General features: G+C 38.5%; 1 protein-coding gene across 1 annotated transcript in view; it reads right to left on the bottom strand.

Annotated features, from left to right (window-relative positions):
* RAB3C (RAB3C, member RAS oncogene family) overlaps nt 1-21,666 on the bottom strand; it is a 300,910-nt gene that overhangs the window by 148,519 nt on the left and 130,725 nt on the right. The window contains exon 3 of the mRNA XM_007103926.2: nt 16,629-16,747. Within this exon, the coding sequence (XP_007103988.1) occupies nt 16,629-16,747 (119 nt within the window). The remainder of the gene's footprint in view (nt 1-16,628; nt 16,748-21,666) is intronic.

Below are 21,666 nucleotides of genomic sequence, written 5' to 3'. Positions count from 1 at the left end.
TTCTATTCAGCTATATAAATTAAGTCATTCTTGGTACTTTTATAGGTCATAGGCTATAAAATTCTGTGCTCTAGCAATTCAGAAAAGACTCAGCTCCAGAATATAAACTATGAAAGCAAAGATTTACATAAATTACCATATTAATATTCATATTTAAAGTTCACAGCTTATCCAAAACAGAAAGATAAAGAAATAATTTCAATTATAGCAGAGCATCCATTTTTTTTCATGTTGTTTAAATATCTGATATGCATTTAGGAAGTGCTGGGTCAGTGGGACCACAGCTAGATTTTACTATACTTAACTCCTTGAATGCCATACAAAGCTTTCAAAAATGTCTCATTCAGGATTAAGCCCACTGGGATTTAGAGAAGACATGAGGTTGAGGGAAGGGGTTTGATCAAAAGTGGGGTTAGGGATGGAACTGGAGGTAAAAATATTTGTTGTTCTACTATTGCTCATAAAAAGAAGAATGTTTTGACACTTTGACATGGGCATTTTGATAAGGGCCCTATCAACATGACCCTGTCATATTGGCCTTATCACCACGTTTCACTTCAGTGGCAATGAAACTGATGTGAATAACAAAATTTGGGGAGCCAACAAGGGCAAGAGTGGGAAGAAATGACAAGGGGAAAGTGAGATGCAAAAAAGAATAGTGGGAGGCCCAGGGGAGACCAGCTGGTGTTGCTGAAACTGGCATGCACCACTTTAGTCAGCCTTACAGGGCTCCTTGGTGGGCTTGTTTAGGGCAGCTTTCTACAACGTGGTCTTTCCAAGGGTGTTGGAAGACAATATTAGAAGTTCTATTTATATTTAACTCATCCTTTTTTAGCATTTACTTTTCTGTGTTTGTTTTGTAATGTGCATTATAGATTGGCACAATGGTATATGCTTCTTATTTATGAATAAATAAATGGATGTTGTGTAATAAAAGAATTTGGCTAGTTTTTGTCCCCAACTCCTGAGAGGTAACCTTGGTATTTCTCAAGTGACTAGAGAGTCTTTGTTATTCATGGTGGGCCCTTTAGGGCAAATCAGATAGTTAATGCTAGTGAGATAACTCAGGATGAGAGGGGGGCCATGCCAAAAAGACCAACTGTGTGATTAGATGGTTGGCATTTTGAGTCAGGTGATATCAGGCCATCCTCTGAGGAGGGGAGGTGGGTTGGAAATTGAGTTCAACTATATGGGCAATGATTCAACCAATCATGCCGATGTAATAAACCCCCAACAAAAAACTCTGGACACGAAAGCTTAGGTGAACTTCCCTGGTTGGCAATCTCCTGCACATTGTCACACATCAATGTGCCTGGAGGGTGATGTGTCCCTGAGGACAACAGAAGCTTTGCATGTGCAACCCTCCCAGATCTTGCTCTATGCATTTCTTTCTTTGGCTGGTTCTGATTTGAATCCTTTTGTTATAATAAAACTATCATTGTAAGTATAGCACTTTCCTGAATTTTGTAAGTCATGCTAGTGAATTTGAAACGTAAAAGTAGTCATGGGAAACCCTGTATTTGCAGCCTGCTGGTCAGAAGTGAGAGTGGTCCTATGGATGCCAAACTGATATGTGGCATCTGAAGTGAGGCCAGTCTTGAGGAGGACTGTGCCCTTAACCTTGGCTAACTCTGGGTAGACATATATTGGAATGACTCCTCAAAAACTTTTAATGGCTCTAAGTATTTGGTTCAAAAAAAGTTTGAAAACCACCTAGGACACCACTCAGGCCTTGAGACATCTCTTCCCTCACCTGTCACCCAGTAGCTGTTGCTTTCAGTATGCTATGGGAAGGAAAACTATAAAAAAAAATTCGTTTGATATATACAAGTTACATTTGGATCACAGGATACAATAGACTTTAAATGAGAACTTTTGCAGCAACATGGATAGACCTAGAGATTGTCATACTGAGTGAAGTAAGTCAGACAGAGAAGGACAAATATCGTATGATATCGCTTATATGTGGAATTTTAAAAAATGGTACAAATGAACGTATTTACAAAACAGAAATAGAGTCACAGATGTAGAAAACAAACTTATAGTTGCCAAGGGAGAAAGAAGTGGGGAGGGATAAATTGGTAGATTGGGATTGACATATACACACTACTATATATAAAATAGATAACTAATAAGGACCTACTGTATAGCACAGGAAACTCTACTCAATGCTCTGTATATGGAAAAAGGATCAAAAAAAATAGTGGATATATGTATATGTATAGCTGATTCGCTTTGCTGTACACCTGAAACTAACACAACATTGTAAATCAACTATACTACAATAAAAATTTTAAAAAAATAAAGAAGGAACCACAATGTGAAAAAAAATAAATGAGAACTTTTCTAAAGGTTATTCTGTGACTAAAGAACATGAGATTGAGGGCATGGAGAATGTGGCATGGTTGGGCTGCTTGTAACTCCTTTTACTTACACCATAATTCTTGCTCTTGCTTTGGAAATTGATGGTATGGGAAGGAAAAGGTACATGACAATACTTAATATGGGGCTCTGTCTAAATTTAATGGAATCAGTCATCATACACCATGACCTATCTTCTCTGGTGACAAAACATAATCCTCCCATAACTAATATTGTGCTATTTTTCTAATTTTCTCTTTAGAATAGTTTCCTTCAATGTCTATTAGTTTTTAAGGAGTAGGTGTGTAGGGGGGTTGGTTTACAACTGACAATGAGGATAATTATCTCAATCAACTGGACTGCAGAGATAAATAACCAAGGCCACCCCAACATTAAATGAATAAATAGGGCTCCAGAACACTCCAGCTAGACTGGGGAGCCCCACATTAGGCAAATAGTGCCATAGATTTAGAAATAGGTAAGATTAAACTGAAGTTGTATCAATTTACACTGAGAAGATTTGGCCTTTACTCATTTCACAGTGCAGTGGCTGAGTGCATATTATTTGCTGACTGGACAATTAGAAAATGAGAACCAGGACTTCCTTGGTGGTCCAGTGGTTAAGAGTCCACGCTTCCAATGCAGGGGGCCCAGGCTCGATCCCTGGTCAGGGAAATAGATCCTGCACGCTGGAACTAAGAGCCTGAATGCCGCAACTAAAGATCCCGCATGCCACAATGAAGATCCTGTGTGCTGCAACTAAAAAAAAAAAAAAAAAAAAGATCCCGCATGCCACAACTAAGACCCAGTGCAGCCAAATAAATAAATACGTACATATATATTTTTTAAAAAGAAAAGAAAATGAGGACCAACAGTATGTGTCATAAAGTACTAAACATTCTAAATATTCACTGAGGTTGGAAAGCAGACTTGATGGAGATTACATTCATGATGGAAAATACTAGTAAGGTCAAGTAAGGCATGAGCGTAACCATTCATTTTTAAAGCCTAAAACTCTGTTTTCTAAATAGGATCATCAACAATCCCACACATTTTCTTTTTCATTAACAATATTACCCAGAAACCAAGCTGAACATCTAGAACTAGGAAATGAGCTCTTACCACAATCTCCTCTCTGAGGAGTTATATGACAGGTGTAATTAGTGTCCTTCAAGACAAATCCACTCCCCAAAGACAGGCAACTAATTTCAAAGAAAAGAAGGTATAATAAAATAGACAGAAACCAAGAAAATCCTGTGAGAAAATAACAGTATTTGCAATAAACATTTTGACACACAGCTGCACATAAGGAGCTGCCAAGAAGTCTATTTTCAGAGTATAAGTGAAGCAGAACAAATAGCAATCATATTTATATAATATCTTCCATCCAAGATTCCAAGTCTTTTATTTAATCTTTATATTCCCTATATAGCCTGTCTTAGGTAAGGCTGCAGGAACAAGAATTTAGCTTCTAGCCTTGACTTTAGTGTCAATGTTTATGGAATTAAAATTACCACCTCCAAGTACAGATGAGGTTAGGCGACAAAACACAAAGTCAGACGGGACAGGCATCTCTATTCCCCTAGCTCCTTCTCTGTACATAATCAGCACATTAACTGCTAATATGTACTTCATGCTTCAGTCTTCAAGCCTTTTGCTATTTCCTGGATCACCAAAAAAAAAAGAAAAGATTCTCTGTGACCAGAATATAAGCCCAGGTTTGCCCTCTTTGGTCTGGGCAGATATCGAGTAAACGTAAGTACTTAATTAAAACATCTTCAATTCCAGGCTTTACATTTTTTAACGTGTCTGCATTCTTCATGGAGCTAATTCTGGGCCAGAACTAAGTCCAGCAAATGAAAGAATAAGTGGAAAAAACAAAGAAATTTAAAAAAAATCCAGAGACAGAAAGTTGGTTGATGGAACGTTGAGGCCATAAGAGATGAGTAAATATTTCTCATTGGGTTAGATGACATTTCTGGCCATTTTTAGGTGCCCCCAAATATGTATTGTACATTTATTGTTCTAAGGCATTCCTCACATATACTCTCCCCTCCAAAAACAAAGATAAAAGAAGACCATTTTAGGGCTGGAATCAGGGTTAGTTCCTACAGGAACTAACCAGGTAACTTCAAGTCACTTTGCCCAGTATGGAAGAAGAGACACATTTTGATTTCTCTTCATCAATTCTAACTACATATCAGCTTCACCTTACTGAGAAATTGGAAGGTCTTACTATATAGACAAAAGTTTGGTGAGAGAGGCAGTACTTCCCTACACACTTGAACTGAGAGCACTGATTTATTTGCTTCAAAATATTCTGATACTGTTGTGGCCCTTGGTCAACAACTTTTTGTAGGACATGTAATTGATATGTGCCTGGGACTGTGAAGACTATGAAGAAACAAATTGAGTAAGGTCTAGTCCTATATACCTCTCTTTCCATCATTCATACATTCATTCATTCAACAAATATTTATTGAACATCTAGTATGTGCCAGGGACTATTCTAGACACACAGATATAATACTGCATAAAAGGGACAGAGATTTGCTATTCTATGAAGCATGCTTGCTGGGGAGACAGATGTGGTAAATAAGTCAATTAGAAAATATATTAGAGAGTGGTAAATGCTATGGAAACAACATAAAGCCAAGAAAGGGGATACGGAGTGCTAAAGAGTGTTGCAATATAAAATAGGGTGGGAGCGGCACACCTTGATGATAAGGAGGTGTTACAGTGAAGAATGGAAGGCGGTGAGGGGAGAGCCATAAAGATATCTGGGGAAGAGACTTCCAGGCAGTGGGAATAGCAGGAGCAAATGCCCTGATGTAGAAGCATGTCTGGTATGTTCTAGGAATGACAAAGAGGCTGGTGTAGCCCAGCCAAGAGGGAGAGCAGGAGAAGGTGAGGTCAGAGAGGCAGTGGGTAAATTGTGCAGGGCTTGTAGGCTCTCGTAATGGCTTTGGCTTTAATGCAGGGGAGGTGGGATGCTGTGAATATTTGTAGCAGAGGAGTGACATGATCTGATTTACAATCTGAAAAGCTCATTCTATCTGCTGTGCTGGGAAGATTCTGGAGGCTAGGGCAGTGCTAGAAGCAGGGAGACCAATTAGGCGATTGTAATAATCCAGATAAGAGATGACAGTAGCATAACCAGGGTGGTAGCAGCATGTTATGGCTTGAATTGTATCCCCTCCCCCAAATGTTAAAGTTTGAATCCTTAGTAGCTATGAATGTGATGATACTTGAAAATAAGGTTTTGCAGATGATCAGATTAAGATGAGGTTGTTGGGTGGGCCTTGATCCCATAGGATGGTGTCCTTATAAGAAGGAGAAATTGGTGCACATAAAGAGACACATATAAAGGGGAGATGATATGAAAACACAGGGAGAATGTTGTCTACAGGCTGAGGAATGCCCGAGGCTGCCAGAGGGAGAGAAGCATGGAAGAGGTTCTCTCTCACAACCCTCAGAAGGAGCCAACCCCGCCAACACTTTGATCTGGGATTTCTAGCCCCAGAACTGAGACATTTCTGTTTTTGAAGCACTCAGTCTGTGGTACTTTGCTACAGCAGCCCTAGCAAGCTAATATACAGTGGAAACAGGGAGGGGCGGGGGTGGTGGTGGAGTGGTGGGATTTTGAATATATGATTGGTTCTTACTATTCACGGATTCCATATTTTTGATTTGCTAAAGTTTATTTGTAACCTCAAAATAAGTACTCATGGCACTTTCAAAGACATTTATAGACATGAGCAAAGTGATTAGAAATCTGAGTGGCCCAAACACATACTCCTAGTTGAGCTGAACAAGGGCATGTTCTGCCTTCTTGTTTCAGCTCTCACCCTGTAAATAAGTGCCCTTTCACAATACATTTCGAGTCATACTCTTCACATTTTGGTTTTTTTATTGATGATTTTGCTGTTCAATATGACCTCCAAGCATAATGTTGAAGTGCTGTCTCAAGTTTCTGAGTGCAAGAAGGCTGTGGTGCGCCTTACAGAGGAAAAAGGTGTGTTGGATAAGCTTCATGTCGGCATGAGTTGCATTGCTGTAGGCTATGAGTTCGATGTCAGGAATCAACAATATATATTAAACACAGTGTCTTGAAGCAGAAACACACCTAACATAAGGAATGTATTGATCGGCTGGCAAAAATGTTGTGAACAGAAGCTCGCAGGAAACTAACCCCATACCTCCCCAATGGGGCAGATTCTGTACTCACTAATTCAACACTCTTGATAACTTTATAGAGCATAACTACCTCGAAGGACAGAAGAGATGTATTTTGAAATTAGAGCCAAGATAATAACAGTAGTTTTTTTAAAGGACTGGATGTGGGCTCTGAGAAAATGAGAAGTTAAGATTAACCCCAATGTTTTTGGCCTGATAAACTGGAAAGATGGAGACAGAAAAGACAATGGAGGGAACAGGGTATATTTTGGTTTTGTTTTTTGGGAAGGAGCTGTGGATTAGGAGCCATCTATCTTATAAATATAAACTTGAGCTTAAGTTGGATGATGTGAAAATTTCAGAGGAAGAAAACTCTTTTATGGCTGGGTCCAAGCAGCAGTAAGAAATGTAGTCATTAAGATCCAGGGAGAGGAGAGACACCTCGATGCCCAGTGTGGGGTGGTGGTAAAACTCGGGGGTCAGCCGTCTGTGCTCTACTCCCACCACTGCCCCCTCCAAGCTGTCACCGACCTTGTAGTTGAGAAGACCTTGAACAAGATTAGGAAGCTCTGAACAAAGGCTTAGCAATTGCTCATCATATCTCAGCTGTTATTACCAGGCTAAAATTCTTTCATATTGAATATGAGGTCACCTTAATTTAAGACCATTATATATTTTTGGAGAAAAGGAAAGAGACAGAAAACTGCAGAGGAAGAGAATATTTGAAGGTGAAATTTCATTCCAGTTCCAGCACATCTGCAATGGTATCCTGAATGTCATGGAAATGAATTATTTAAAACTGGTGGGATGATGGTGTCGGACTTTTATCCTCAGTCTGGTGGTTTTTAAAAAATATCAACCTGCTCACCAGATTTCCTGCCTTAAAAAAAAAAAAAACATATTTATAGTTTCTCATTGTGTCATCAAAAGCAGAATGTAAATAAATAAGGTGGGGGAAGTAAACCAAAGACAATCTCCTACAGGAAATACAGCAGCTTGTGGCCATGCCATACTTAGAACAGAAATGCATTTAAAGTCAGGAATGGGGAAGAATTTAAATCAAGTTAAAATGCACTACAGTGTGTATAGACATTTGAGTTTTAGTGCTAGACATTCAGGAAGAGCCTGGACAGCAGATCCAAATTCCATATACCTGGGATCACGCTCCCACTGAGACCCAGGAAATTCTCTAGGCCACAACTCCTCTGAGCAACATTTCAAAGGCAGTGAATTTTCAGTGGTGATCTTCTGTTTCCAGAACTATCTAAATCTATTTGGGCCTTGTCTCTCTAATAAATCATTCATTTATTTCTTAAATCAAAGCCCATTAGAGGATTCAAACCACAGAATACTCTGTTTTCAAAAAAGAGGTAACCTCTATTTTCTCAAAATTATGGAGCCACTAAATTGCTGCTCTTGACTTTGAACTCCACACAGTTGTCTCCTTAACAAACTGCAGGGTGGAGCAAATGGGGATTTGGCCAATTAGTCTAGTTACTAACCACGGTGACACACAGTTTCGCCACCTGGACAAAGCTGAAGAACACTGTAAACCTTGTTGCAGCATCCAAGGTGATTGTTTACAGCCACCTTACTTCCCTGTGTCTTTTTAAAAAATATGCCAACCAATACAGATAACCTTACTAGATGTGCACTTTCCATGTGGGTTTCACTCACTTTCAATAAATAATTCTTGAGCAGCCACTCAGTGCCAGGCCCTGGGGTAGGCAAGGAGATATAAAGGCGAAAAAGAAAAGGCATAGCCCTTGTCTTCAAGGAACTTGGAATCCAGCAGAAAACCATAAAATGAAATAGGCATTTACTTTATAAGATAAACCAGTGGTGGTATTTCAAGAGCCTACAACAGGAGCAAGCAAACACATCCGGTGTTGAAAAAACCTATCAGAGGAAATGATGGTCAAGCTGAGATCTAAAGGATGAGAGGAAATTAGCTTGATCTGTGTGAGCGTTGGAGGGATGTGGTTTCTTGCAGAAGGCAGGGAATGTGCAAAGGCCTCTTCCAAAGAGGAAGAGAAACCCAGAAGTATACGGAACCCAAAAGCATTCAAGGAACTGAAAGAAGTTCAAAAACTGGATAGACTTTGGGGAGGGGGACGGGTAAGCTGGGACAAAGTGAGAGAGTGGCATGGACATATATACACTACCAAATGTAAAATAGATAGCTAGTGGGAAGCCGCCGCACAGCACAGTGAGATCAGCTCGGTGCTCTGTGACCACCTAGAGGGGTGGGATAGGAGGGTGGGAGGGAGGGAGCTCCAATAGAGATGTCAAAAAAAAAATTGGAAAGACTTTAACAAGCATAATAATACAAAGTCAGCATCTGGTTTCCAAAGTATTGGATGCAATATAAGCAAGCACCTGAGGACCTCTTCAGAGAACATAAGCTCAAACTGCCTTCTACCTAAGGTATAACGTAGAAAAACGGAATTTAGGGAGGATAGTCTAGGTAGCATGGAATCCATGCATTCCCTTGAGTGGTTACCATTTGATTCCTGGATCGTCTGAGACCACAAGAAGTCTATGTGCTTGGATTATATTTTCTGAGCCTCCTACAGGGGCCTTCACTGAACATACTCTAATGTTTGTCTTCTATGTTTTAAAGGCACTATAAAAAAGGAGTCTCATGAGGTCTTTTTAGTACTAGTTGTGAAAGCCATTGCTGACATAAACCCAATGTGCCCCCAAATTAAAGATATTTCCAGCAGAACTTAATAAAAAAAACAACTTTCTTTGCCCTCAGTGATTGGTATAGTAATTTTTACCCCTTCCTATATTGAGAGCTGTATATTACATCAGGTTTAATTATTTTTTTCAGCCATGGTTTTCACCTCGGTTTCAAAGAGTCTCAGAACCAAATTTTGTTTTAAACACAAGAGCCATTTTGCCCTTTACACTTCCATGAGTTTTTAAATTCTCTATCAGACACCCTCAAACTTATGTGCTCCCTCAAATTCTTCTGGACTCACCTGTCTGAAAGGCCAGACACTCATTCCATTCCATTCCTGCAAGGGCTCTGCTCAACTATCACCTCTGTTATCAGCATGACACGGGCATGACCCAAAGCAGCTCACGTCAGGCTAATGCCACACAGCTCTGCCTTCCACAATGAAGCTTCCCTGTTGTCACTGAAATGAGTCATCCATGGATGTGTAACATGGAAATGTGGAGGAGTTAAAGCCTGAACCTCTGACCAGTAGAAGACAAAGGCTCATGGGGAAATTCTTCTCTCTTCTTCTACCTGACAGTCTCTCTGAAGAAGTTCCTGTGAGACCTGTGGTCAGTTGCGCTTGATACCAGGTGGTGACTGGTTTGCCAGACGTCCCCTAGTATTGGTTTCCCCTTCTCTGTGCCACACACCCCTTTCTTCTCTCTTGCTTCCCTGAGACTACACTTCCCAATAAAGTATTAGCATTTAAGCTTTTCCCACCCTGTTTCTAGGGAACTAGGGCTAAAACAATATTCCCTCCTGATTTTGGGGGTCACTCTCTACTCCTATTTTATTAAGCATATTCTATGTATCTTTTGTGTTTACTTCTTCACATTCTTTTTGAAAATGTGTAGACTCAAGATAAACTTATAAATAACATCACAGTGAGCTTCATTTTGTATTAACTTTACAGAACTTGGGAACTTGGCTAAAGAGAGTATTTTAATTTAATTTAATTCCTCAAATAAAATTCCACTGGAAAATTCAAAGTACCATCTAACGTGTTTTCAAAAAAGGGACAGCCTCTATTTCCTCAAAATGATTTGTTACTTTGCTGCTATTCTCTCTAAATCTCTATACCTGCTTTCTTAACTGACTAGAATTTGTGTGTAATTAAATTTTAAGAAACTATTCACTTAATCTAAATCTTCCTACAGTTAGATAGTTTAAGGATTTTACTGAGATCACAGCCAACAAGCATTTTCTTTTCTTTCTATATAATGAAAGTACATTTTGTTAAGAAGAGTATTTGAAACTTTAGCTGCAAATAAATTTCAATTAATTTTTCTTTTTGCTATGTATGTTTTTCTGTATTTTTTCTAGCCTTAAGGTCAGTACTTGGATACCAGTAATTTAAAGAATCTGTTCCTTTGTACTTGTTTTTCTTAGGAATACCTTATTTCTTGTTGTAGAAAACCATCGTGGAATATCAGCAAGCTCCTCCTTCCCCACCGCTGCTGGACAGTACTGTATATGTAAGCAAGTTCGTACTGCTGAACTGGATTTCTTTCCCCAAACAGGTTTTTTTTCTTACTATACAATTCTGTTTCTATTCCTTAAACATTTCCCAAGGTTTTTGATGGGTCGAATTCAGCAATTAACAGTTATTTTAAAAATACCAATTTTGTGCTAGTTACTACATTAAGTAGGAAATACAAAATTTTTTTCTACAAATAGTTTATACTCTATTAGGAACTTAAGACAACTATATACCTAACGACAATAAAAAGTTGAATATAACATCGCCATAGCAGCAATACACAAATGATATTAGACCTTTGCTGGGAGGAAGAATAGAATCATTAATTCCTATGTTGGTCTGAAGTAATTTCTATATTTTTTTGTTGGGATATCAAGGAAGTATGTGACCCTCTATAGTTCCTTGGATCATCCATTCAAAATACATATTGGATTAATGTGGTATATATATACACAATGGAATATTATTCAGCCTTAAAAAGGAAGGAAATTCTGGCATATGCTACTTCATGGAATGAAACTTAAGAACATTATGCTAAATGTAATCAAAACCACAATGAGGTCTCACCTCACACTGGTCAGAATGGCCATCATCAAAAAATCTACAAACAATAAATGCTGGAGAGGGTGTGGAAAAAACGGAACCCTCTTGCACTGTTGGTGGGAATGTAAATTGATACAGCCACTATGGAGAACAGTATGAAGGTTCCTTAAAAAACTAAAAATAGAACTACCATACAACCCAGCAATCCCACTACTGGGCATATACCCTGAGAAAACAATAATTCAAAACCGTATGCTAATGCACATATATGGAATCTAAAAAAACGGTACTGATGAACCTAGTTGCAGGGCAGGAATAAAGACGTAGATGTAGAGAATGGACTTGAGGACACGGGGAGGGGGAAGAGTAAGCTGGGATAAGTGAGAGAGTAGCATCGACATATATACACTAGCAAATGTAAAATGGATGGCTAGTGGGAAGCTACTGTGTAGCACAGGGAGATCAGCTCAGTGCTTTGTTATGACCTAGAGGGGTGGGATATGGAGGGTGGGAGGGAGACGCAAGAGGGAGGGGATATGGGGATATATGTATGCTTATAGCTGATTCACTTTGTTGTGCAACAAAAGCTAACACAACATTGTAAAGTAATTACACTCCAATAAAGATATTAAAAAAAAAGAACATTATGCTAAATGAAATAAGCCAGTCACACACAAAAAAGCAAATACTGTATGATTCCACTTATATGAGGTACTTAGAGTAGTATGAATAGAGCAGTCATATTCATGGACATAGAAAGTAGAATAATGGTCCAGGGGTTGGCGATAAAGGAGAATGAGAAGTTATTTAATGGGCACAGAGTTTCAGTTTTGCAAGATGAAGTGGAGATGGACTGTAGTGATGGTTGCACAACAATAAGAATGTATTTAATACCACTGAACTGTGCACTTAAAAATGATTAAGATTGTAAATTTTAAGTTTTGTATATTTTACCACAATAAAAATATAGAAAAAATTTTTAATAAAATTGTACTGTATTCAGTACTAGGGAAAAGAGATGAATAAACTCACACTGCCATACAGAAGACAAAATGTAATCAGATAAAAACAGAGCCTGCTAGGTTTTTTATGTGGTCTACAGAAAGTGCTAGTGTGGCATGGAAGCAGAGATATGGGAGTGAATAGCATTGTCCACTGGGAATGGAAATTGTGGTGGGTGGGAAAAGAGATAGTGGTATCTTCAAAAGCTTCATAGAAGAGTTGTTATTTGAGATGGCCTTGAAAAGAGAATAAAAATTTAGAAAGATAGCAGAGAAGGTATTCCAAGCAGAGGAACAGAGTTATTGAAAGAATGGAACATTAGTAAATTGAGAAAAGTTCTGTCTGGTTGAAACCTAGGACCCGTGGAGGAGAGTGGTAGGAGATGATGTTAAAGGAATAGCTATGAGGAGGCAACACTGTCCACCACGTTAGAGGGTGTGGACTTCATTTTAAACCAATGGTCTTAACCAGAAATGGGCATCAAGATCACTTTTAGAGCTGACACACATACATATACCAATATTTATCACTGCAGACTTGGTTTTGTTTGTATAGAGTGGAGCCTGGGCTTCTTCATGCTGTCAAGGCTCCACAGTGATTCAGAGAGGCTCCCAGAATCTCCACTGTAAGTAATAAGACATTATTAAAGGTTTTATTATTAAGATGAGAGACATTACTTAGCTCTGATGGCAATATGATAGATGACCTGGAGAAGGTGGGACTTGCCAGTAAGCATACAAGGTAGAAAATTCCTAAAGTGCTGAGAGCTAAGGTTCTTAAAGAGCTCATGACAGTCTGAATTTAGACAGTGGCAGTAGGGACAAAGGCATTCAGAAAGTTAAAACTACTGGACTTGGTGGTCAGTGAGATGTAATGGGTAAAGAGAGAGAAATCAAAGTTAGAGCTCAGATTTCCACATCAGACAACTGGGTACAGATGGATCCACTACTGAGATAGTAAATATTGGCATAGGTACTAACTACAACATCTGGCAGATTGACTGTCAAAGAGTAGGTGCTCAATAACTGTTGAATGAATGAAAAATCCCTAGTAAACCAATGATTATACAATTGTGGATGAAAACATGACTAAGGGTTGGTTTATGGATAAGCTTTGTTGGGTTTTGACAAATCTAGATATCCGGGGGAGGTGGAGTGGAAGGTTGTGAAAAAGAAATGCAAAACAGAGGGTACCATCAAAACACAAAACGCTCAAAGGTTGGAAAGTTTAGGCTCGGTTCCAAAAACAGCAAATGGTTCAGTTTGGCTTTAGAATAGTGAGAGATGAGACTGTAAAAATATAGGGACTCCATGATGTCATGTGTCTGAAAGTCAGTCTGAGGAAGTTTTAATTAATTAAGGAGGTGATGGTAAGTCATGGCTTTTGGGCAGGAGTCTTCCATGATCTTTAGGATCATGTTCTTTTGGGAGACTCTTATAGCAGCAGTGGGATAGGATGGATTGGGATGGGAAGAAATCTAAGGGGGAAAAGATCAGTTAGAGGCTATTATAAAGGAAGAAGCAAAAGATAAGAAGAAGCTGAGCCATGATGGTCACGTGATTTCTCAGGCAGGAGCAGATTCAAAGGATAGTCAGGAAAAAAATTAATATGCAAGATCAGGCCCCAGAATAGGATGGATGGAAGTTAGAGTTGGATACAAGGTGGAACCTGGGTGGCAAAGCATTGTGGCCTCAAAGAACAGCAAAAATTGAAGTCAGGAAGGTGAGCAGTTTCAGGTGAAGACAATTGATTCTGAGATGGCAGCAGGATGTCCAGGTGTGTAAGTATTTCGGATACCAAGAAATGCAACATCGCACTTCACAAGACAGACTGGGGCCCGATATTTAAACTTGGGAGCCATCTGGTACAGTGATACATGATGTGTACAAGTGGATAAGATGGCCAAGGAAACAGAATAAGCCCAAGAAAAAAGCCATGAGAGGATGCTTACCCTTTGCTGGGTGAGGAAGGGAGTGAAAGCTAGGAAGCAGAAAGAGGAGCGGTCTGAGAGACACAAGAATAATCTGGGAAATGTGCCTCTAAGACAACAGGAAACAGAATTTCAAAGGAAAGAGTGGGTAAATAGAATCAAATAGTTAGAGAATTGGAGGAGGTAGGGGAGAAGTGAGATAGGGCAGATGGTCTGTTGACAGGTGAGGGAGCCTGGGTGGGGTTGCAGAGGGAAGGCGTGGAGGAGGACATGAGGAAGCTGCACTTTTCCATAGTGTTTCTGATGCGAGAGTCAGGGGTACTGCTAGGATGGCTCTTGGCACTGTTATCATTTGGTTTCAAAGAACTCAACAGATCCATCTCTTCTCAGTTGTCATATAACTTTCATTGGAACGGGCCAGAACTATGGGTGCAAACAGATTTAGGAACCCTGATGTCTGAAATCTAATTCATGAACACTCCTGGGTCTTATCATTTCCTGAGAGGAAATAGTCAAAATTAAAATGACCATTTTGCATGACAATATGTGTGCCAGAGCTATGTGTGGCAATTAACTGGATAGCACCACGGTATTCATTGAACCAACCTTTTTGTTACTAATTTGAAATGCTACTTTTATCATAAACCAAATCCCATATGGCTTTGTGTCTATATCTGGACTCTCTGTTTCATTCCATTCTATACCAAACCTCCTGGTATTTGATTGGGATTGCCTTGAGTTTATGAATTTATTTGTGAAGAACTGGCATTTTTTACAATATTCAGTCTACTAAAAAGAGGGGTACTTAAGCCTTCTTCTATGCCCCTCAGTTGAAGATAATTATTTTTTCATGGAGGTGCTAAGCTTGTCTTTTTCAGTTTACAGCTATATATTTCCCTTTTGAGTTGCTATTGTTAGTGGTATTATTATTATTATTTTTTATTGTAAGTGTGTGTGTGTGTGTGTGTAAATAAGAAAGATGTAGGTGCATTTTCAGATAAGCAATAAAAATTTTAAAGAAACAATCTAAGGCAAATTGAAATTTTTAATAGCATCTGACCTTCACTGAGCTGATACACATATAAAAAAATCATTTTGGATAATACTATCATGTAAAACAGAAAAAAAATTGTTTATTTTACCTGTGTATTGCTAATTTTTCCTTCAATAAGACAAGCCATGACTGTATTTGGAATTAAAATGTGGTGTCTGTTTAGTCCTGGTCCTACCAGTGAGCTCGCTTTCCTCCTAATACCACACAAAACCCAACTAGACTCTGTCTCTTTCCACCATAAAGTAGCCCTGTTCCGCCCTGCTGCTTTAATTCATGACCATGACCATGACCATCAGCTTTTCAGTGTCTCCTCCTGAGGTGCTGGTGGAATAGGCTGAAGGAGCTGCAGCCACAGCAGTCAACCCCCCATAGCAAATCACACAGACAGAGGTGTTTTCACATGGTTTGATGGAGCTGGGAGACAAGAAAGGTTTCAGTTTTTTCTTTTTCTTCATCCCAGTCCTTTGGAAATTTTCAATTTGAAGAAAAACTGAAAACTATCTAACAAATCCAGATAAGGGGTCAGCAAACTTTTACTGTAAACAGCCAGACAGAAGATGTTTTAGGCTTGTGGGCTATATGGTCTCTGTTGCAGCTACTTAACTCTGCTGTTGTACCATGAAAGTAGTCATAGACAATAAGTAAATGAACCTGGCTGTGTTCTAATAAAACTTTATTTATAAAACAAGTGGTGAGCCAGTTGTGGCTCATAATCCAGATTTGGCCTGTGGTTCATGGTTTCCAGATTCCTATTTTATTTTATTTTATTTTTTTCATGTTCGATATATATATATTTTTAACATCTTTATTGGAGTATAATTGCTTTACAATGGTGTGTTAGTTTCTGCTTTATAACAAAGTGAATAGTTATATATATACATATGTTCCCATATTTCTTCCCTCTTGTGTCTCTTACCCCTAGGATCTTCATGACCTTTTTTTTTTTCTTAGATTCCATATATATGTGTTAGCATATGGTATTTGTTTTTCTCTTTCTGACTTACTTCACTCTGTATGACCAGATTCCTATTTTAGACCAGTATACTACCAGACCATTCATTATTTGTACTTCAAAAAATCAAAAGCAATGTACTTGTCCCCATGGAACTAAATATCACAGGATGCAAAGCATTGGAGTGAACAAAATAGAGTAAAATCATCCAAATGATTTCTTATCAATCCTTAAATGAGTCTGAGCATAGCTAGCCCTTGTTTGCTTTATGAAACACAAGTGGGATCACAGTATATAAAAATACACATATTACATTGTGGTGTGATCACTGCTTTGAGGAGGGAGAGAGAGGTGAATGGAAAAAAGTCACTATTAGTAATGCGAACATTTGCTTTTACTTACCAATCCTGTACTGCATTGAAGGATTCTTCATTTGTGATGTCATACATTAAAATAAAGCCCATGGCTCCACGATAATAGGCTGTGGTGATAGTCCTGTATCTTTCCTGGCCTGCTGTATCCTACAAAATAAAAATAATAATCTGTCAAAAAATGAGGCAATACACCTTCTGGGAAGTGATTAATTATTCCCCAAATAGTCATAACAGAGAGTCTAAATTGTATTTACAATGTATAGCTATATATGTTTTTCAGTCTTGTTTTTCCTAATGATTTTCATATGGCCGCTCTGCAGTATTATGAGCAAATCTTTTTTTTTGGGGGGGGGTGTAAAGAACTAGCTCAAAGTACCTTCTACATATGTTCATTCCCATTAAGGAGCATTTAACTATAGAAAAGAAAATAAGAAGAAAGATCATATATATCAAAATCTGTGGCTTTTGTAGAGTTTAAAACCAGAAGAGTACATTAGCTCCATCATTATGTATTTACTGTCTATCTGCTAAGTACAAGCCTCTGTGGGGAAAAAAAAAGAAAAGGACCTTTCATGGAAAGGTCCCTGCATTTAAAAGCATGCAGTGTAGTTTCCATTTATTCAATGGTACAATGACAATGAAAATACCTACTCTGTGTGGGTGTTTGAGTCGGACAGATCTGGAGTTCCCACTCTCCCATTAGAGAGCTGGGGGGGGACATGCACAAGCTGCTGAGCCTCTATTAACTTAAACCCCCTAAAGTCTAGCACGCTTGTTAGGGTGACATGAAATAATGCATGGAAAGTGCTTCACAGAGCCTGACACAAAAAGTGGCCAATAAATGGTAAGAACTGGCAGTTATTCCTAAAATTTGGGAAGGCAAGGCTAACACAGGATGGTAGATGGCAGCTTACAAATGCAGGGGCTCAGGGCCTGCAAAAGAGTCTCATGCAGCAGTGAAATCTGAGAATCACAGGCAGCTACATCACTGAAATGACCTATATAGGTCGCAGATACTGCACAGTGTAGTTGAAGAAATTATTCCTCACTTCAACTATTGCTCCTTTGTCTTCTCAGGATCTGGGGTATAACTTATAACCCAATGCTCCTTGGCTTCCCCCTTTACCACTTGCCCAGGGGATTGGGCTCTGATTTCTCTGTCCTAGTATTCTAGGTGCTTAGCATTTTGGACAGAAATGTCACCTTCTTTTCTGACTCCAGTCTGGGTCCTCTTGCTTCCCTTCTCCCAGAGATGCCTCCTTTGTACACAAAGTGCACCCCAGTTCCTCCTAAGGCAATATTAACAGGTCTTGAAGGGAAAGCTAATGTGCTGGATGATTCAAGAAGAAGTTCCTTTAGCATCAAAATGAAGTGAACATCTCCTGGGTCTCACTCTTAGAACAGGCTCATGCTGGACACACTGTTCCTCACCCGTAGGTACCCTCCTGCTCAGATGCTTGCACTCTACCGCGGACTAACAGCAGGAAACTCAAGAATGCTCACAATTTTCTCCTAATTTGTGTGGTTTCTTCTCTTTGGCCCCTGAAAGTTCAGAGAATGGTAACCAAAGAAGGCTGAGGAAATCAGCAAATGATTCCAGGAGGATGTGGGCGTGTGAAATAAAACTTGAAAATTAGCAAAGGGTGTGACTGTTCATGAGCAACAATTATACTCTACACTTGGAGCAGGGAGAAGGCTGGCCTGATTAGAGGTGTTTATTAGGTGATATTATTGAAATAAGTTTCCAAAGGTAAGATAAAAACAGATTATGGTACCCAAAATAGCAAAAATGAAGCAAAACAAACGAGGAAGGTCTTTCAGAACACACCACTAATTGGCAGAAAATAAAAAGGAAAGTCTAGATTTCACCACGTGAAAATGTGACCATTCCTTGAATATAAAAAAAAATTCTGGGCTTCCCTGGTGGCGCAGTGGTTGAGAGTCCGCCTGCCGATGCAGGGGACGCGGGTTCGTGCCCCGGTCCGGGAAGATCCCACATGCCGCGGAGCGGCTGGGCCCGTGAGCCATGGCCGCTGAGCCTGCGCGTCTGGAGCCTGTGCTCCGCAAAAGGAGAGGCCACAACAGTGAGAGGCCCGCGTAACGCAAAAAAAAAAAAAAAAAAAAAAAAAATGCTATGAAGGAAATTGCAATGATATGTGATCAAATGATATTTGAATATTTTACTGTACTTTGCTTAGTATTTTATAAATATGAAGGTATAGATATTAGAGATAAACGTGGAAATCAAAAACTGCATGTAATTGGGACAATTATACAAATTTATTAGACAGAAAGAAGCCAATCTTGAGCTTATTTGGATATTTTTGGATATTCGTTGGATATAATTCCATTAACAGTATATCCAACTGTGAAATGAAGGAGAAAGTTAGAGAACCAAATGCCCAAAAACTGTATTTAAAAAGCAAGGTATAATTAGAGATTGTGTAATATATTTTAGCTCTCTGGGGAACAGAACCCCTTATAACTAGTCATTCTATTTTAAAACTTAGGCACTTTCGTCTTGGGTTCATATTTTTCTAAATACATTATCTATAAAATTACCATTATTTTTCCTACTGTGAAGTAATTTTAAATAGCTTTCTTTATCTCTCGGTAAAATATCTTTTTGGGATTGACCGAGTAGCCTTCTTACAGGTTAGGGACCCCCTTCCTGCTGCTTTCTCTATACAAAAGACAGCTTTCCCCCAATTTCTCAATAGGAGAAAACAGCCAATATGCCCGAGGCACTGCTAAAAGGTGACCCAGACCCTTCCTGTCAAGCATGTCTTCAGTACAGACACTAAATAATGTTGTGTTGAAAAACTATGACATTTTCCCCCTTTCTTGACCTCTTCCAGTGATGGCTTCCTCCTTCGTAAGATGTTTATTTTGACAGTAAAGAAACTAGCTCTAGTGTTATAAAACATATCAATTTCACACTGGAAGTGTATTTAATCCTCAAGGGAGCAGAAATCAAGCTCTCCGTTACATTATGATTGAGATGTTACAGGAAACCACGGTGTTGGATAGCCATTATGCATCAAAATTTTAAAACAGAGAGAGGGGGACAAAAACAGCTTTTAAGAAAAAGAAAAGAAAAAGATTACAGACAGCACTTAAGTCACAGCAAGGGGCAGGACCTTCCACAGGATTCTGACTTGAACCCAGAAACACAATCTAATTGGAGGTAGTTGTCACCTCAGAGCTCTCAGGGAGAATAAGAAATTGCACCAAGTAGGGGAAGTGTAGTAAGAAATACAAAGAGGAAATTTCCTTTCCAAATGCAAAGAAAATAAACAGAGTAAAACTAAGCTAATAAACAGACACTAGCTGGCTCTGCATTGGTTTTGAGTACTGAAAACAATTTTAAGTTTACAAACTCAGTAGCATTTTCTGTCCCATTATATTAGGAAGAAAAAGGAGTCAGAAAAAATACCTCATTACATTTGACATTTACTAATAATGATAGAAGGTTATATTGGAAAGAAAAGAACATTTATAATGTCAAGTGCCATTAACGTAATTAAATGCGAGAATCTCAAAAGGTAACTGACCAAAATGGTACATCTCAATCTGCTCAGGAAAATGGCTCTAAACTCTGGCTTTGCCTTGTTGCCCTGCCCAGTTGATTCTAATAACTGGAGATACCTGCTGGTTTTCTATAAATGTAGGCTTCTGGTGATTGAAAAACACAACAGGAAATCTTTCACAAAAAAAGGGATAAAAATATGATTTTAAAATGAAAGCTTTCTTCCAAGAGAGTTAGCTTTCATTTTTCTCTCTTTTATGAAAAAATAAAATCATCTTAGCTGGCTTAAATATTTTGACTTCTCAATCATGTTTTTAGGAGGAATTTTTGGCTTAAATGATAGGTTTGATTAGCAAATACTTGAATATCTGTCAAAAAAGAGCTCTAAAATGGAAAACATTAGCAGTTTGATAAGTAGTAGCTAGGAACGTTTTCAGTTTGAATTTTGGCATTTTTGTCTGTTTTTGCCTTATGCTTTCTTTCTCTGGTGAAACATTTTATTTTTTTAACTGCATGTAGTGCACTCTCAAACACTTCTGAGGTCACACAGAGATCATGTGCAGTTTTAGGACTAAGGAAATAGCTTTCATTTGTAAAATCTGGGTTATATTGTAATTTGTTTTCGTTTTGGTGGTTACGTCTCTCTGTATTGGGTTAAAGGGAAAATGGAAGTAACCATTAGTAAAGAAACATAACTCAAATAATATCACTACCATCAAAATACATTTATTGAATGTCTAGACAGAGAAAAATAGATTGAAGGACAGACAATCCTGATACATGATAAAGTAGGTAATTTTATAGGTGGAGAAACCAAACCAGAACACATTGGTGTTAACTGATCCACAAAGGTAATTTAATTAAGCTAAAGGAAATAATATGTAATGATCCAAAGAGGAAATCCACAGCAATGTAGGATGAGAACACTGCAACATAAGACATAAAACACATTTTATCTAGTGAACTTCTAAATAGACACAAATATGTGAAATGGAATAAAACACTCAGTCATTTAGCATTCAGGCAAGTAGCAATCTTTTAACTTGTACCTTGCTACCTTCTACCTGTAGGAATTATTTTGAATCATCAAAGGAAGATTAAATTATGCTCAATATAATTTAATATTAATGCCGATTGGTTGATTGATTCATTCATTCAATAAACAATAAGTGAACACCTATTACCAGTTATGGACTGTGATAGATATTTATTAAATTTATTTTATGTATTCTAGACGTATTTTTGTATATTTAAAAATGCTACACTTTAAAAGCATTTCATTAATCAGGATATCATATTCCTTACATGTCTACAAAATATTAGACATGAAATATCATTTCTAAAGAACCAGACAGCATGGCAATTTAAAATTGTAACTGAGACCATCTGCTCAGTGGTGAGGTTCTCCAATTCATAGTCACAGTTATGGGTTGTACTGTGTTCCCCCCCACCAAAATATGTGTAGTCCTAACCCTAAAACCTGTGAATGTAACCTTATTTGGAAATAGGGTCTTGGCAGATGTAATCAAGTTAGGAT

Source organism: Physeter macrocephalus, chromosome 8 (assembly GCF_002837175.3).
Source record: "Physeter macrocephalus isolate SW-GA chromosome 8, ASM283717v5, whole genome shotgun sequence".
NCBI lineage: Eukaryota > Metazoa > Chordata > Mammalia > Artiodactyla > Physeteridae > Physeter > Physeter macrocephalus.
The sequence above is the reverse complement of the archived record's forward strand: the minus strand, read 5'-3'. Positions and strand labels throughout refer to the sequence as shown.